The sequence below is a fragment of the Thalassophryne amazonica genome, chromosome 23 (assembly GCF_902500255.1).
Source record: "Thalassophryne amazonica chromosome 23, fThaAma1.1, whole genome shotgun sequence".
NCBI lineage: Eukaryota > Metazoa > Chordata > Actinopteri > Batrachoidiformes > Batrachoididae > Thalassophryne > Thalassophryne amazonica.
In genome coordinates, this window is record NC_047125.1 from 6,325,669 (window position 1) to 6,342,108 (window position 16,440).

At 42.9% G+C, this 16,440-nt stretch overlaps 1 protein-coding gene across 1 annotated transcript; it reads left to right on the top strand.

Moving 5' to 3' along the window:
• The first annotated feature begins 1,915 nt into the window (after positions 1-1,915).
• Positions 1,916-16,183, top strand: sstr1b (somatostatin receptor 1b). Its single transcript, XM_034164894.1, has 2 exons — positions 1,916-1,981; positions 13,969-16,183. Exon 2 carries the CDS (start codon positions 14,476-14,478, stop codon positions 15,580-15,582), a length of 1,107 nt encoding a protein of 368 aa, XP_034020785.1. The 5' UTR covers positions 1,916-1,981; positions 13,969-14,475; the 3' UTR covers positions 15,583-16,183.
• The last annotated feature ends 257 nt before the right edge of the window (positions 16,184-16,440 follow it).

The window sequence follows — 16,440 nt, forward strand, 5'->3', positions numbered from 1 at the left end:
GCTCACAGGGGGTCGTTTTGACCGTTGGGGTTTTACATAATTATTGTATGGCCTTGCCTTACAATATAAAGCGCCTTGGGGCAACTGTTTGTTGTGATTTGGCGCTATATAAAAAAAAAATTGATTGATTGATTGATTGATATCCTGTTGTGAAAGTGTAGGAACACGGACCCACAACAGGGGGCGCAAATGAACGGACAATGGAGTAAGTCAAAATAACAACGCTTTACTGTTGTGAATGTGCACAACGAATACAACCAATCACGGAAATGAACAACAGTCAATTCACAAAAGTGTCGTGTGGGCAGGCTTGAAGATAGGAGACGCCTCTCCAAGGTAAGACCGGAACCACACGGCTTCCTCCGCCACAGGACCCCGGGAATACTGGAGCCGCCAAGTCCCGAACTCCCCAGGTGGCCACTGCCTCCGCGTGTCGGACCTGGTACTGCTGGCGAGGAACAAAGGACAGTTAGATGGGGGCGCGTTTGCACCCAGGACTCCGAACAGCAGGGAAGTTACCTCCACCTCTCGTTGGAACAGTAATCCACAAACTAGCACAATCCAAAAAGATACACTCCGTTAGCTTTGATACGTTACCTCTCCGGTAGAAACGATATCTCGGCAATGAGGTGGAGGTGCCGTCCTGCTGATATACCCCACTGATGATTGCCGTCAGCTGTCTCAGGTGATGGGTGACAGCTGTCACCGTAGCTGCTCCCGTGAGGCGGCGGCGCCCTCTGGTGCCTGGAGCCCGCACTCCAGGCAGGGCGCCCTCTGGTGGTGGTGGGCCAGCAGTACCTCCTCTTCAGCGGCCCACACAACACATTAATGCATCTCTAAAATAACCATCTATCTGCCATGGCCAGGTGAAACACAGACATCCCTTTGGCCTTATCCAACTACTGGGGTCCTCAACACTCAGCCACCTGTGTGCTTGAGCATGCACAGAGAAATGGGGCACATTGACAAAAAGTTGAAGCTGAAGCTCCCTCACACGCCAGCATCACATCGCTCTTAAACTTAAGTTGGTACCAGTCTGCTGGCATCCTCGCTTTTTAAACAATCTGGTTAAAAACTCCACAGATATTTCTCCTTAACATCTCTAAGCCTCTACTGGTATGCCACCAACTTTTGTCCTCCTTTGTCCTTACTCTTATTTTCTCTCCAGCTCCCTTTCTACAGTCATCAGCTCCTCACAGTACTGCCTCCACTTCCTCCACCCCTAGACATGCACCCTATCTATGCAGTGAATGCATAGATAGGGTGCTGTCTATCCTTTTTATTATCAAAATTAAAAGGTCATACCACAAGGACAAAGTGAGTAGACATGAAGAACTTTGGTGCACCGGATCAATCCCCCCAAGAAAAGCATCTTTGTCATGCTTGTGTAATATCCGATAGACCCATTTGTCACTTGGTGACGTGTCTGGGTGTGGTTGCAGGGAATAATCTTATCAGCAGTGGGTTCTCTGTTCAAATCCCTATCGGACTGGAAAAATAAAATCACTGAAGGTCCTTGAGGTAGGTCTATAATGTTCATGTTGCTTCCAATGGCAGTACATTAACACAGGGGAATGTGAGGCATCATTGTAAAGCGTATCGAGGGTCTGTTCCAGATGGACAAGCCCTTTAGAAAGGCAGTCCATTTATCATCACATGCATAGAAATTAGGTGTCTCTTACATTTCTAAAGCACCAAGGCCACCACTGCTTCTGAAATCACCGTGTTTTGAATCTACATCCGTGCTCTATTATGAGTCTGGCATCATTTCAGCTTTCAGGCAGGGAATCATCTACTGGGCATTAAAAAAACTGAGCGATAGGATAAGAGCTAGAGCGAGAGAGAGAGGGGGTGAGCGTTGTGGCATGAGGCAGCTCAGTGTGCTGGAGATCAGGGACGAGGCAGCGAGGAAACGCAGACCAGACGTAACTCCTGTGTTCACTGTGGCGGTCGGGACTGTTTCTGCAGCGGCACTCAGACGGTAAGATAACGCATCCTGTCATTAAACCATGTGTGATCACAGACAAGCTCCAGGCATTTCTTTTTTTTTTCTACATCTGTAATCGCATTTTAATGGAATGCTGCTCAGGGACAAATCAATATATCATAAAAAACATCCTTTTAATATCTGAGCTTCATTCATTCAAACACTATTAATTATCACACTGTCAATTACAATTTCTGTTTTTGGATCATTTTGTCAACAGGGTGTAAAAAATCATGACAGTTTGTTTATTTATCAATAATATTCCACAAAAAAATCCTCATTTTTATTTTTTAAATTAAAAAATGAACAGCAGAATATCATTTCCAGTCATACTGTTGAGTTGTCTTGTAACTTTTTGAAAATTTATTGCTTTGTCTATCAAATGTTTGAATTATCTACCAACGATATCTAATTTGCAGTGACACATTGTAGTCATTATTCACATTAATAATGACTGATTGAAGGGTTTATTGTTTTGACGGGTGATTATTGAACGGGGGATGAAGTGTGATCATCATCGTGTGCAAAGTGGAATAATTCACAGGCTTCAATTATTAGCGTTACCCGCCTCGGGGACTCGCTGTAGTGGATGCCAGCAGGGGGCGACAAGGCATCGCTTTTCTTGACAAAGTGGTGTTGATCATTCTCTCTTGTTCTGTTTGAATGGTTGCAATTGTACAACAGGAAATTGTGGTTCTTAATTAAAGAAAACAGTGTACAGAAGTATGTCCCAAGCAGAGAACTGGCCTATCCCAGCATTTGTGAAATAAACATCTGTCTGTCATAGCCAAGTGAGGTGTGCATGTCCCATTGGCCTTCTACAACCATTGTGGTCGTCAACACTCAGGCACTTATGTGCTGGATCATGCCGAGAGAATTGTGCCGCGTGGCCAAAGTATCAGTGGAAGTGATACTAATCATCTTACTCTCCCTACGCAACCACTCAATCAACATTCCAGTGGTATCCAAGGATCCTCCAAAGAGACCCAGCATCAGACATTTAGTTGATACGTAAGGTCACTGGTTAGCGTCAGAGTCTCCTAATCATACAGTAAGGTCTTATCCTGATACCATCCCTCCACCCTTTCTCTTCATGTTGTGAAGGGAAAAGGTGAAGTGGTAGGGTAAAGGGAGGGTATTGGGATTGGGGCCAAGGGAGGTAGAAGGGAAAGGGTGAAGTGGTAGTGTGAAGGATGGGTATTGGGATTGGGTCCGAGATAGGTAGAAGGGAAGGTAAGGCAGGTAGAAGGGAAAGGGTAAAGTGGTAGGGTGAAGGTTGGGTATTGGGATTGGGCCCGAGGCAGGTAGAAGGGAAAGGGTAAAGTGGTATGGCGATGGCTGGGTATTGGGATTGGGCCCGAGACAGGTAGAAGGGAAAGGGTAAAGTGGTAGGGCGATTGGAGGGTATTGGGATTGGGCCCGAGGCAGGTAGAAGGGAAAGGGTAAAGTGGTATGGCGGTGGCTGGGTATTGGGATTGGGCCCGAGACAGGTAGAAGGGAAAGGGTAAAGTGGTATGGCGATGGCTGGGTATTGGGATTGGGCCCGAGACAGGTAGAAGGGAAAGGGTAAAGTGGTAGGGTGATTGGAGGGTATTGGGATTGGGCCCGAGGCAGGTAGAAGGGAAAGGGTGAAGTGTTAGGGCGAAGGTTGGGTATTGGGTTTGGGCCCGAGGCAGGTAGAAGGGAAAGGGTGAAGTGGGAGGGTGAAGGGGGGGGTATTGGGATTGGGCTCGAGGCAGGTAGAAGGGAAAGGGTGAAGTGGGAGGGTGAAGGGGGGGTATTGGGACTCGCACTCCATTCCAGCAGGTGGCGATAAATCATCTATGTGACGTGGCCTCTGTGTACATCTGTGCATGTGCATACCTTCAATCAAGGAGAAACTGGTGACAGCTGATATTGGCTGTTTGGTATGCTTATGTATTTTGGGGCGAAGATGAACGCCACGAAAACGGAAAGTTGATAGGACTAATATTTTTGGAGGATTAGGATACTGTGTAACAACAGCAAACAATGGATGTTGATATCGCCATTAATCAGCACCTGGTAACCAGACAAACTCTGAACAAAGGAAATATCTCAACCTTGCCAGTTGTAAAACATGACATCAACGAAATCTGCCAAATAATAAATGCAGTTATTCACAAAACTTTCTCATTTAAGTTCCTGCACCTTCAGTTAAAATCATAATAGAAACTTTGCATAATTTATTACCACCCTTGAAGAATGTCACTTACCGATTTTACAAACACTACCTAATCTCGAACCTGTGAATCCCTACGGGCAAAGCACGAGTCATACATTAATGTGTAACGTTAATAGGTTCAACATTTGAATAAAATTAATGCTAACAGATGAAACAGATCCTCTCCACTGTTTCTTTGATACATAATGAAATTGTGTAATTTGCTTTCATACAATACAGGGCTAATTTAGAAGAGCTGACAGGGTAGTTAATGAGGTGGCGACTGTTAAAAAGGACAAATTACACCTTGTTTCATTCCCTCTTAATTAGGCTCATTAGGATTCAGAGGTTAAGCTCTTTGCACTTCATTTGACTGTGAATGAACTTCTTTTTTTCCCAAAGTAGATGAAGTAGGCTGTAAGCTTTATCGCTTGTGAAGCCAGCAAATCTTGCACGCCACATCCACCATACTACAGAACCACCTTGGGTAATGGATGGTTCCACACAGGTGGACAACCAGTCCATTCTCATGTCCCAAAAGTAGTCATCTATCTGTCACAGACAGGTCCCCTTTGGCCTTTTCCAGTTTCAATTAGGGTCATATGTAGTACCTTCTCAATGGGTCACATTGAGCCAACCACATGACTGTAGTGATGTCCTTGATGTTCTGTCAATGCAAGCCACCTTTTGGCCCAATCCCGATACTCTCCCTTTTACTCTCTTACCAGATGCCCAAACCACCTCAGCTAGCTCCTTTCAACACGAAGGAGCAGTGGCTCTACTCCGAGCTCCCCACGGCTGACCGAGCTTCTCACGTTATCTCTAAGGGAGACACTAGCCACCCTCCTAAGGAAGCCCATTTTGGCCGCTTGTACCCGCGATCTAGTTCTTTCAGTCATGACCCAACCCTCATGACCATAGGTGAGAGTAGGAACGAAGAGTAGGAACAGCTTCAATCACAATCTTTAAATGGGGTATTTGTAGTGAGTACAGCTTGAAAATAGCTTGATCGTGCTCCATCGGGGTAAATATTTGAAGTTCAAGCAGCATTTGTTGCGGTATTGGTCCAGGCTGCAGCTCCTTACTTTCATTTTTGGGTGGGTTGCCAGGTCTGCACTTTATAAACCAGCCTGTTAGGAGGCAAGACGGGCAATCATAGTACAACATCACCTTGAGGAATAGGGGTGTTAAGTCCCAAAGCCAAGACCAGAGATATTTTGACAAAGGCAATTTCTAGTGTCATATCCTATGCTCCTCCCTGAGCCTCATCCAATCAGAGTGTGACACGTCAATATCTCCATCTGTGAAGGGGACACTGTCCAGTTCATACAGGCTTTTGCATAGAATGAGTGAGGGAACATCAACTGCAAGAAGAAAGAGAAAGTGAAGAAAGTAAAACTCTCCAAATATTATCGCACTTAAAATACAGAAGAACTTCTTCCAATATGAGACGTTTAAGCAAGAACAGCGCCGAAGATTTTTTCCAGATTAAATGACTTGAGCAGGGAATAGACACGGGTGAGATAAGGGCAAAGTAAAATATTCTCCGATCATTTATGCGCACCGTGCCAGGGGCTCCAAGCGAACAATATCCATCTGATTTCTGCTCACCGGAACAATTCAGTGTTTGAGGCTGAGAAAGTGTTTCTGTCAGTAATCATTACGGCAGCAGAGAGCCTTGATCTTTCATTTAAAAAATATCTGAAGGTAATGAAACAGAAGTAAACAGCCCTACGCATCATAACTAGGTAATTTCAAGGAGGCTGTGAAAACATTTTTGGTAAAAAAAAAAAATCCATCTCCATCTATGTAGCTAATATAGGTGCCATGAAGCATCACAACCGTTTTAAGGATACATTTACAACGTAAGTTTTAATGACCTATGTATGAACAGTGTGGGTACTGTTAACACGATAACTCATAACCAATAAATGCTGTCTTGTTCAAGTTCACTTGTTTTTGATTCATTGTTTGTACCTCTATTCTTTTCCATCGCCAAAGTAAAACAGCATATAATGAGGATAAACTGGTTCAAATTTGGTGCAACACATAAATACTAAAAGCAACTTTGTTTTGTTTATAGAATAATGTCACCTGCTGGACATATCTGGAATTGTTGCATGATAGAAATTGGGAACAGTTGGGGTTTAAGTTACATGTATAGCCTGAAATGCGCTTGATTATCAGTTTTTACCCGAGGCCAAAATATGGCCATCAGGTATTGCAAAGGCTTTTCGTCCATCTGTCCATCTGTCTGTGCTCAGCATAAGTCCAGTCCTACGAGGGCTGTCAATAAAGTATAGGTCCTTTTTATTTTTTTCAAAAACTATATGGATTTCATTCATATGTTTTTACGTCAGACATGCTTGAACCCTCGTGCGCATGCGTGAGTTTTTCCACGCCTGTCGGTGACGTCATTCGCCTGTGAGCACTCCTTGTGGGAGGAGTCGTCCAGCCCCTCGTCGGAATTCCTTTGTCTGAGAAGTTGCTAAGAGACTGGCGCTTTGTTTGATCAAAATGTTTTCTAAACCTGTGAGACACATCGAAGTGGACACGGTTCGAAAAATTAAGCTCGTTTTCGGTGAAAATGTTAACGGCTGATGAGAGATTTTGAGGTGATACTGTCGCTTTAAGGACTTCCCACGATGCGGGACGTCGCGCAGCGCTCCGAGGCGCCGTCGTCAGCCTGTTTCAAGCTGAAAACCTCCACATTTCAGGCTCTATTGATCCAGGACGTCGTGAGAGAACAGAGAAGTTTCAGAAGAAGTCGGTTTCAGCATTTTATCCGGATATTCCACTGTTAAAGGAGATTTTTTTAATGAAAGATGTGCGGGCAGATTGCAGCGTTGGCTTGCAGCTGCCGCGACGCTCCGCCACAGGAAAAACACCTCTGTTGGAAGCCTTAAGGACAAGTTGGAACATGTCCAGCTGTTAAACAATTTCTTATATACTCACTCCACTGAAAGCCATCAAAAGCCGCCTGGATTTTACAAATGGTTATCAACACGGAGGTGTTTCTCCTGTGCCGCCGCACCGCGCCGGCTGCGTCCCGACGCGCGGACCCGTCCGCACGTCTTTCATTAAAAAAATCTCCTTTAACAGTGGAATATCCGGATAAAATGCTGAAACTGACTTCTTCTGAAACGTCTCTGTTCTCTCACGACGTCCTGGATCAATAGAGCCTGAAATGTGGAGGTTTTCAGCTTGAAACAGGCTGACGACGGCACCTGGGAGTGCTCCGCGACGTCCCGCTCCGTGGGAAGTCCTTAAAGCGACAGTATCACCTCAAAATCTCTCATCAGCCGTTAAAATTTTCACCGAAAACCAGCTTAATTTTTCGAACCGTGTCCACTTCGATGTGCCTCATAGGTTTAGAAAAAAGTTTGATCAAACAAAGCGCCAGTCTCTCAGCAACTTCTCAGACAAAGGAATTCCGACGAGGGGCTGGACGACTCCTCCCACAAGGAGTGCTCACAGGCGAATGACGTCACCGACAGGCATGGAAAAACTCACGCATGCGCACGAGGGTTCAAGCATGTCTGACGTAAAAACATATGAATGAAATCCATATAGTTTTTGAAAAAAATAAAAAGGACCTATACTTTACGGACAGCCCTCGTATTACTGCCAGAGTGTTTAAATTCACAGGGAACATTCTTGGGACACAGACCTTGGACAAGTTCAAAGATGGCTAACCTTGATGTATTTTAAGGTTTAAAAAGTTGCATTCTGTTATAATCGGATCCTTTTAGTGTTTGAGTGACGCGTGTGACAGCCCATCAGAATCGAGCTGCACCGTAACATCAGTCACTAGTCTCTACAAAACCCCTTCATTTTGTGTGTTTATATGCATGTTTCTCAAATATTATGTAAAAATTAGTGAGACATAAGCGCTTCTAAAACTGAAAATGTTGTTTTTGGAACCTATTAACACCTCTGAACTTACTTATAAGACATTTTACTGAGGTTAGCGTGGTGACATCACTTCCTGGTTTAGCTACTTGCTAACTGCTTAGTATATGGAATATTATGTAAAAGCTAGTGAGAAATAAACACTTGTAAAACTGAAAACGCTGTTCTTGTAACCTGATAACACCTCTGGTGTCATTTACAAGACATTTTGTGAGCGTTAGCTTGCACAATAACTTTCGCTAACTCAAAGCTAACTTTCTATGGAGTTAAATTTGTCTCATTAATGCCTGCAAATTTACAGATGTTGATCTACAAATGTTGCTTGATTTGTGCAACATGAACAAATGATTATTTGATTTGACCATGTACAAATAGGATCTTAATAATTAATTAAACAACTGCAAATTATAAAGAACACAATGCTCATATGGCCGAGGGTATTTTAGCACTGCGGTAAATATTTTTTTGTTTTCCATTTCCAAATCCTAGGTCTGGTGGATACCTAGGTCAGCAATGCTTTTTTCTTTCTTTTTTTTTTATGACAACTTATTCATATCCAGGTTGTGGTGGTAGTACACCAAGCAGCTCATCCCACAATTCCCTGTCCTCAACCAAGTCCTCAAACCCTCTCGCTGGGGATCCCAAGGCATCCCCACACCACTTGGGAAATATAATCCCTCCAGGGTGTCCTGGATCTTCCCGAGGGCCTCTTCTAAGTAGGATGTAACTGGAAACCCTCCCCTAGGTAGACGACTAGGGGGTATTCTCACCAAACACCTGAACCACTTCAGCTGGTTCTTTTTGATGTGAAGAACCTGCGGCTCTACTCAGGGTTCCTACTGGATATTTGACCTTACCTACCTGACCTACCTCACCCTATCACTGAGTGGAAGCCCAGATACCCAACGGAGGAACCTCATTTCTGCCGCTTGCTGTTCTTTCTGTCATTGGACCAAGGCTCATGGTCATAGATGAAGACAGGCACATCAAGAGGCACATCTTCTGACTCAGATTACATTTAGTTTTGACCGGATATTCTCTGGAAGTAAAGGTGCAGGTCTGCAAATGTGCAGATCTCTGAGGCAGATGTCAACAAAACATTTCATTCATGAAAAAAAAGGGGTTAGAAATTGTGGGAAATCACAAACAAATGCAGGAATAGTCCAACTCACCAACATACAAATAATTTTCATGGTAACACTCGCAGTACATTCTTCGATTATGATTCCTCGATTTTTTTTTCTCTCCCAAACATCATCCACACTCTGGAAGCAGCACTGACGCAGCTTCATAAGAACAGCTGCACATATTAAAGTTGGCTTAGGGATGGAAGGTTGGATGCAGCTCACAGTCTAATTAAAGCTTCACACTTTCACTTCTTCCTCATTTATCATAGATGTGTTTGGAGGGCTGCCGTTTGTACTTGAGATTAGCAGCTGTTTCATCACCAAAATGCAATACTTCCTCTTCTGTGGACTCACAGACGTTCTCTTTGGACACCAAACACCTATGACTAATGTAGGATCTCTGTTTTGTTAAAATAAAATATCTCATGGAATTACTGATTCTCCGTAGCTGTCAGCGCTTCACTTTTGCCATTTTTGTTATGTTACAGCTTTATTCCAAAATGGAGTAAATTAATTTTTTATCCCTCAAAATTCTACTCACAACACCCCATAATGACAACATGAAAGTTTTTTTTTGTTTTGGCGGAGCAAAAGCGCCTCCGTGTTGAAGTCTCACAGGACATACTGTGACATGCCCACCTCTTCCACAATTTCTCGGATAGTCACACAACTGAAAAGTCACCGAAAGCCGTCTGAATCATCCGAATGGTTTCCACCTGGCTGTCACCCAGTTTCTGGAAAATGATGCAATCGGCGGGCGTGAAAAAGTTCAAGCATGCACACGAAGGTTCAAGGTTTGCTCATGCAAGCACATGTGATTCAAATCCATCAGGGTTTTGCAAAAAATATAAAGGTCCGATACATTTCTAACAGACCTCGTATATGTTAATGTGATTTCTTAGATTTCAGATCTCTCCAGAGATGTTTAATCAAATTCAGGTCTGGGCTCTGCCTGGGCCACTCAAGGGACATTCACAGAGTTCTCCTGAAGCCACTACTTTGATATCTTGGCTGTGTGCTTAGGGTCATTGTCCTGCTGAAAAATGAATCATCACCCCTGTCTGAGGTCAGGAGCGCTCTGGAGCAGGTTGAGATTTACTTATAAAATAAACTTATTTTTTTAAGCTACAAAACAACAAAGTCTTTACCTCTTTCTGACAACAAAACTGAGAAAATTGGTCTGTGGGCACCTGAAAGCTGTTGTGAAAGTGTAGTGATACGGACCCACAACAGGGGGCGCAAATGAACGGACAATAGAAGGAGTCAAATTTGAACACTTTACTGTTGTGAATGCCACAACCACACACAGCAGATTATAGAATGATACAAAGTCAATGGATAAAGGTGTCGTGTGGGCAGGCTCGACGATAGGAGACGTCCGTCTAAAGAAGAACCGGAACCACACGATTTCCTCCGCCACCGAACCCGAAGGATACTGGAGCCGCCAGGTCCCAAATCCCCCAGGTGGCCACCGTCTCCGCGTGTCGGATCTGGTACTGCTGGCGAAGAGCAAAGACAGTCAAGTGTGAGTGTGTACACCCAGTAACAACAACGGTGGGAATTCCACCTCCACCTCAAATCACACACTCGTGCAGCTCCTGTTTCAGCACTTATCTGGAAAGAGTGAGAGGCGAAGACGTCGGCACTCTCACAAACCACCAATCAGTGGACAAGGCTCCACAGGAAAGCGGCTGCAAAAAGAGGTCAGACTAAGATACAGTTTAGTTTATGGCTGAGAATATTACCTCCTTAGAAGAACGATATCTCAGCGACGTGGTGGAGGTGTCATCCTGCTTTTATCTGGGGTGAAGTGCAGATGATCGGTGACAGCTGTCATAGTTGATGAGTGACAGCTGTCACCTCGGCTGTTCCTGTGAGGCGGCAGCGCCCTCTCGTGCCTGAAGCCCGCACTTCAGGCAGGGCGCCCTCTGGTGGTGGGCCAGCAGTACCTCCTCTTCTGGCAGCCCACACAACAAAAGCAGCAGGTCTGCTCTCAAGTTGACAGATTTTGACCAAGGTCAGAGCATGTTTGGACAGACATGGGCTCCAGTGTATAACGGAAAACAGCAGAGTGATGAATCGGATGAAGCAAAGGTCAGATTTCTGACAGTCTGACAAAACAGCAAATCTGAGATTGCAGGCAGGGTCAGTGGTCAGAAACGGAAGTCTGGGTCAGTTACGAAGTCAGTCACACTAAGGAACACTAGGAGAACAATGGAAGCTAGAGAATAGGACAACAACCTTACAATCTGGCAGGAAGCAACAGGCAGTGTGAGGTTTATTAACCCACACCGGCAAAAGAAAGACATGAGGAATCGAACCCAAACCTGTTACTACAGTGATAAATGCATACAAAACATAAATCAAAACATGTATCTCAACCCAAACCCGAGGGGAAAACGGTCATGCAACATATGCAATCATGCTGAATGAAACTAAAAGCCAGTGAAAAGCATGAAAGCCTGGGATGTTTGTCTTGATCACACAAAAGTATATTATTTGTCTTAACCATGATGACCAATTCCAGAATTCCTATTGGTTCAGTCTGAATTTATGAAAGGGCTACAAAGAAATTAAGTTGGAATTTTTCAAATTTCTATTCACAACTTCAGCAGGAAGTGGAAATGGTGAAAATCAGATCAAAACTTCAAATGGCTATTGCTCCCTGGGCTCTTCCTAGAACCACAATTTTCAAATTTATTTTAAATAAATAAATCATATATTTTTAGGCTGATACAAACAAAAAAGGAAGGGCGTCCAGCGTAAAACGTGTGCCAGTTCGACATGTTGATCAGTCTTGGATTTGCTGTTGCGACCCCTAGTGAAAAAAGGGAGAAGCCAAAAGGACTTTCTTCTTATTTGAATCCATAAATTCCATTTGGAAATACAGATAAGTGCAAAAAAGGAATAAATTTAAGGTTGAGTCAAGTCAAGTCAAATCTGGGGTCATGCGTTGGTGCTGTGTTTGCCCTTTGTTCCTGTTGATTATGTTAAACAAACCCACTGTGCCACAAATTAATTGAGCCAAGGTTTTGAATTTACATCCACATTTTCCTCAGAACATGGCCATTAAAAAAAAAAGAGATTAAAATTGCTCAACACTACTCTTCCTGTGGTTCTCATTGGAAATCCAAATCCGATCTAACTGAGCGATACACGTGTTGCATATCAAAATGTTCAGAACAGTCTCATATTGCTGAATGTGAGACAAATGTTTGTCTAGAACACTGTAAAAGTTGGCTCTACACTTGAAAATATGAAATATGTTTTTAGAAAATCTTCAGCTCTTTAATGAATGTACATCTTTTTATGGTTGAGCTGTTTTGGTGTTAGAAATGTGTTTATCAATTTATTTAGGCTGCATAGATTGAGTAATATACAGAAACATTTTTAGATCAATGTAAACAAATATCCAAAAATGAAAATATGTGCCATGCAGTGCAGCAGCACTGCCCACTTGGAGCTGCGTAGCAGGGACCTGGTACATTGCAAAAGAGCATATTTGTAAAATAAAACCACTTACCAGTGTCAGCTGATTATGACGGAGTTTTAGGGCCACATTGAATTTTTTTTTTTTTTTTGGACTTCGAGAATAAAGTCGTAATATTACTAGAATAAAGTCGTAATATTACGAGAAAAAAAGTTGTAATATTACTCAAATAAAGTCGTAATATTACGTGAAAAAAGTCTAAATATTATATTATGACTTTATTCTTATAATATTATGACTTTATTCTCATAAAATTCTGACTTTTTCTTGTAAAATTACGACTTTATTCTAGTAATATTACGACTTTATTCTCGAAGTCTTAAAATTACGACTTTATTCTCATAATATTACGACTTTATTCTCGTAATATTACGACTTTATTCTTGAAGTCTTAAAATTACGACTTTATTCTCATAATATTATGACTTTATTCTCGTAATATTACGACTTTATTCTTGAAGTCTAAAAAAAAATTCTATGTGGCCATAAAACGCAGTCGTAGCTGGCTGTCTTCTCTTTCAACTAAATCCTTATCATGTGACTATAATCTATCAGTGATGAAAACTCCAATGATAATTCATGGATAAAAAAAATAAAAAAATCCATAATTGCTGTGCGCCAAACCTGGAAAAAAAATGCGTTCTTCCATAGGGGTGGTGGTCAAGTGGTTAATGCACTTGGTTTCAGTGCGGAAGGTTCCGGGTTCGAATCCCACCCCTACCACATTTCTCCATGTAATGTGGAGTTGCGTCAGGAAGGGCATCCGGCGTAAAATTTGTGCCAATTCAACATGCAGATCCACCGATTTGCTGTGGCGACCCCGAGTACAAAACAAGAGAGCAGCCGAAGGGACTTACTAGTGTTTTTAGGTCAGTGGGGAGGTTCTTTTTGATTTTTTGAGCATTTATTGATGAACTTCAGTGAGAATCCCAAACTGACACATGCACATGTAGGAGAAAAACATATTGGTGTCACAGAACTATGTGATCTTTTGCAGCGTCTTGGATTGGCTATGAGTGACAGATCGTCTTGAGGGAAGATGGAAACTAAAGTTAAGAATTTATAATGTTCGGAAGTAGCCAAGTGCCATTCATTCATAGAAATATAACAAAAAAGTAAAATTTACAAAAGGTATAAGAAATTTTAGTATTTTATATGTCTCAGATGAACTTTGTAGCCGATGGGTCGGCTTGTTTGTTCTTTTGACACAACTTTGTTCCACATCAAATTTCGTGACAACTTTTTGTTCTTTTTTTTTTGCCCCATGCAGGCTCAAAGAATTCAAATAAAGAACATGTGAGCACCTTCAGGAGAATCTTCTTGGATTTTTGTTCACTCTGCAAGACTCCATCAGAATGACAATGACAGAAGGCATAAGCCATGGAGCTAAAACAACACTCGACCGCCTTTAAGTGGACACTCAAACGAGCTTCAATCAGCCAAGATGCATTAGTGTTTTGCATGTGAGTGGACTTGATTTTCCTTCTACTGTTGGGAATAAATGTCTTCTTTATAAAGGACGTGATGGTGCATGATTGCCTGCTGAGAATCCCACGAATCAGTTTTAGTTCTCTTGAGACAAATTGCTTAAGTGCTGTTTTTCTTCTTTCTTTGGAGGTTGACATGAAAAATATGAAAATCACTGTTCAGACTTTACACTGAGGAATGTCTGAAAACATGGAACCAAAGAAAATCGATTGAAATTAACTGTGAACCCGTCATTCTTTTGGTTACAAACCATTACAGACTTTAATAATAAGCTAGTACCAAAGCAAACATGGAATTTAATGTGAGTCAGGACTATGGCTCGTATCCAACGATGCTGCAGTACAACACAAGCTTGGACTACGAGGACTATGACCAGGAAGCGGACGCCAGTAAAATCATCATTCCGTCCATCTACGCTGTTGTCTGTTGCGTTGGCATCATTGGCAATGCCATGGTCATCTATGTCATTCTGAAATATGCCAAAATGAAAACAGCCACAAACATCTACATCTTGAATCTCGCCATTGCTGATGAGTTGTTCATGCTTAGCGTTCCGTTCTTGGCCACGTCAGCTGCCATTCGCCACTGGCCCTTCGGCTCCCTGATGTGTCGGTTGGTGTTGAGCGTTGATGGCATCAACATGTTCACGTCGATTTTTTGCCTAACAGTGCTGAGTATGGACCGATATATTGCTGTTGTTCACCCAATCAAGGCTGCCCGCTACCGCAGACCCACTGTAGCCAAAGTCGTTAATGTTTGTGTTTGGGGGTTGTCGCTCGTGGTCATCCTGCCCATCATTATCTTTGCGGACACGGTTCCGGCACAAGATGGTGGTGTAGACTGTAACTTTTTATGGCCTGAAGCAGCATGGTCAGAAGCTTTTGTGGTCTACACCTTCCTGTTGGGTTTCCTGCTGCCGGTTGGCGCCATTTGCTTATGCTACTGCTTAATGGTGGCCAGGATGCGAGCAGTAGGGCTCAAAGCTGGTTGGCTGCAACGGCGGCGCTCTGAGAAGAAGATCACCCGCATGGTGCTCCTAGTCGTGGCCGTGTTCGTTCTCTGCTGGATGCCCTTTTACATTGTCCAGCTTGTCAGCGTTTTCCACCGTCCACCAGACCCAATGGTCACTCAGCTCTTCGTCATCCTCAGCTACGCCAATAGCGGAGCCAATCCCATTCTCTACGGATTTGTGTCCGACAATTTCCGGCGCTCATTCCAGCGTATTGTATGTTTCCGGTGGTTGGAATCTGGACTGGATGTGGAGCAGGTGGATTACTGTGCTGTCACACTGAAGAGACAAACAACATGTAGCCCCCTGGATTTTCCCAAGGACTGTATGGCTTCTGAAATGGTGTTCCGCAATGGGACGTTTACTACTCGAACAACCACCGTGTGACTGTGTGTGTACACCCTCAAAAGGAGGTTGACAATCAACCACTGGAGTATATTTCTTTTAAATTATTGAATGTCTGTAAATAATTAAGTGTGGTCAAGATGTTGTCTTAATGTATATAATTAAACAGGTGGATGTGGAAAATCAAACAGGTGAGTTTGATTCTGGTTGCATGTGGTGGAACTGCGCATTTCTACATCCAATACACTATGGAACCAGTCCATAAATCAAGGACCCATCTGCCTACCACAGTCAAACTGTAGCAACTTATGTGTCAAAATGTAGAGTAGTTTTTGCAAATGCTTGTACTGAGGAAAATACCAAACGTAAAAGTCAACAAGTTTGACCCCAATTCATGCAACTTTCTTTCTGTTCTTGAGTTCCATCCTAAAATTAGCATCCCTGAACCGATTAGCATGAAATGAAAAGCCAGTCAATAAATAACATTCCTCGTAGAAAAACAATGTTGCTTCTTGCTAGAATCTAGATCCATGCTATAAACACACCAGTTACAGAATAGCAACAAGTTTGTTTTAGACCTTCTAGAAATGCCAGTTGCACTCGTCTATAACTAATGCAGACGTTAACAAGCTCAGCTATGCTAGGCTCATTATTTAGCTGAACTGGACTAGCTTTTTCCAGCATTTCTCTTTACACGTTAGCCTAGCTATCAAACCCAAATAAAATTGATGACTAAAACCAACATTTATCAGGTACATAATACAATATTTACAGTACCTCCTGAAAATGGAAACAGGAAACTCATTTTACTTTAACTCCCTGTTGCTAGTAAACGTCTATCCGCCACTCCAAGGTGCACATGGCATTCTGAGACACGTTTGATTCATATTTGATGTTTTT

Coding starts and splice junctions, on each gene's coding strand:
- sstr1b (XM_034164894.1), top strand. CDS start 14,476: ATGGAATTTAATGTGAGTCAGGACTATGGCTCGTATCCAACGATGCTG.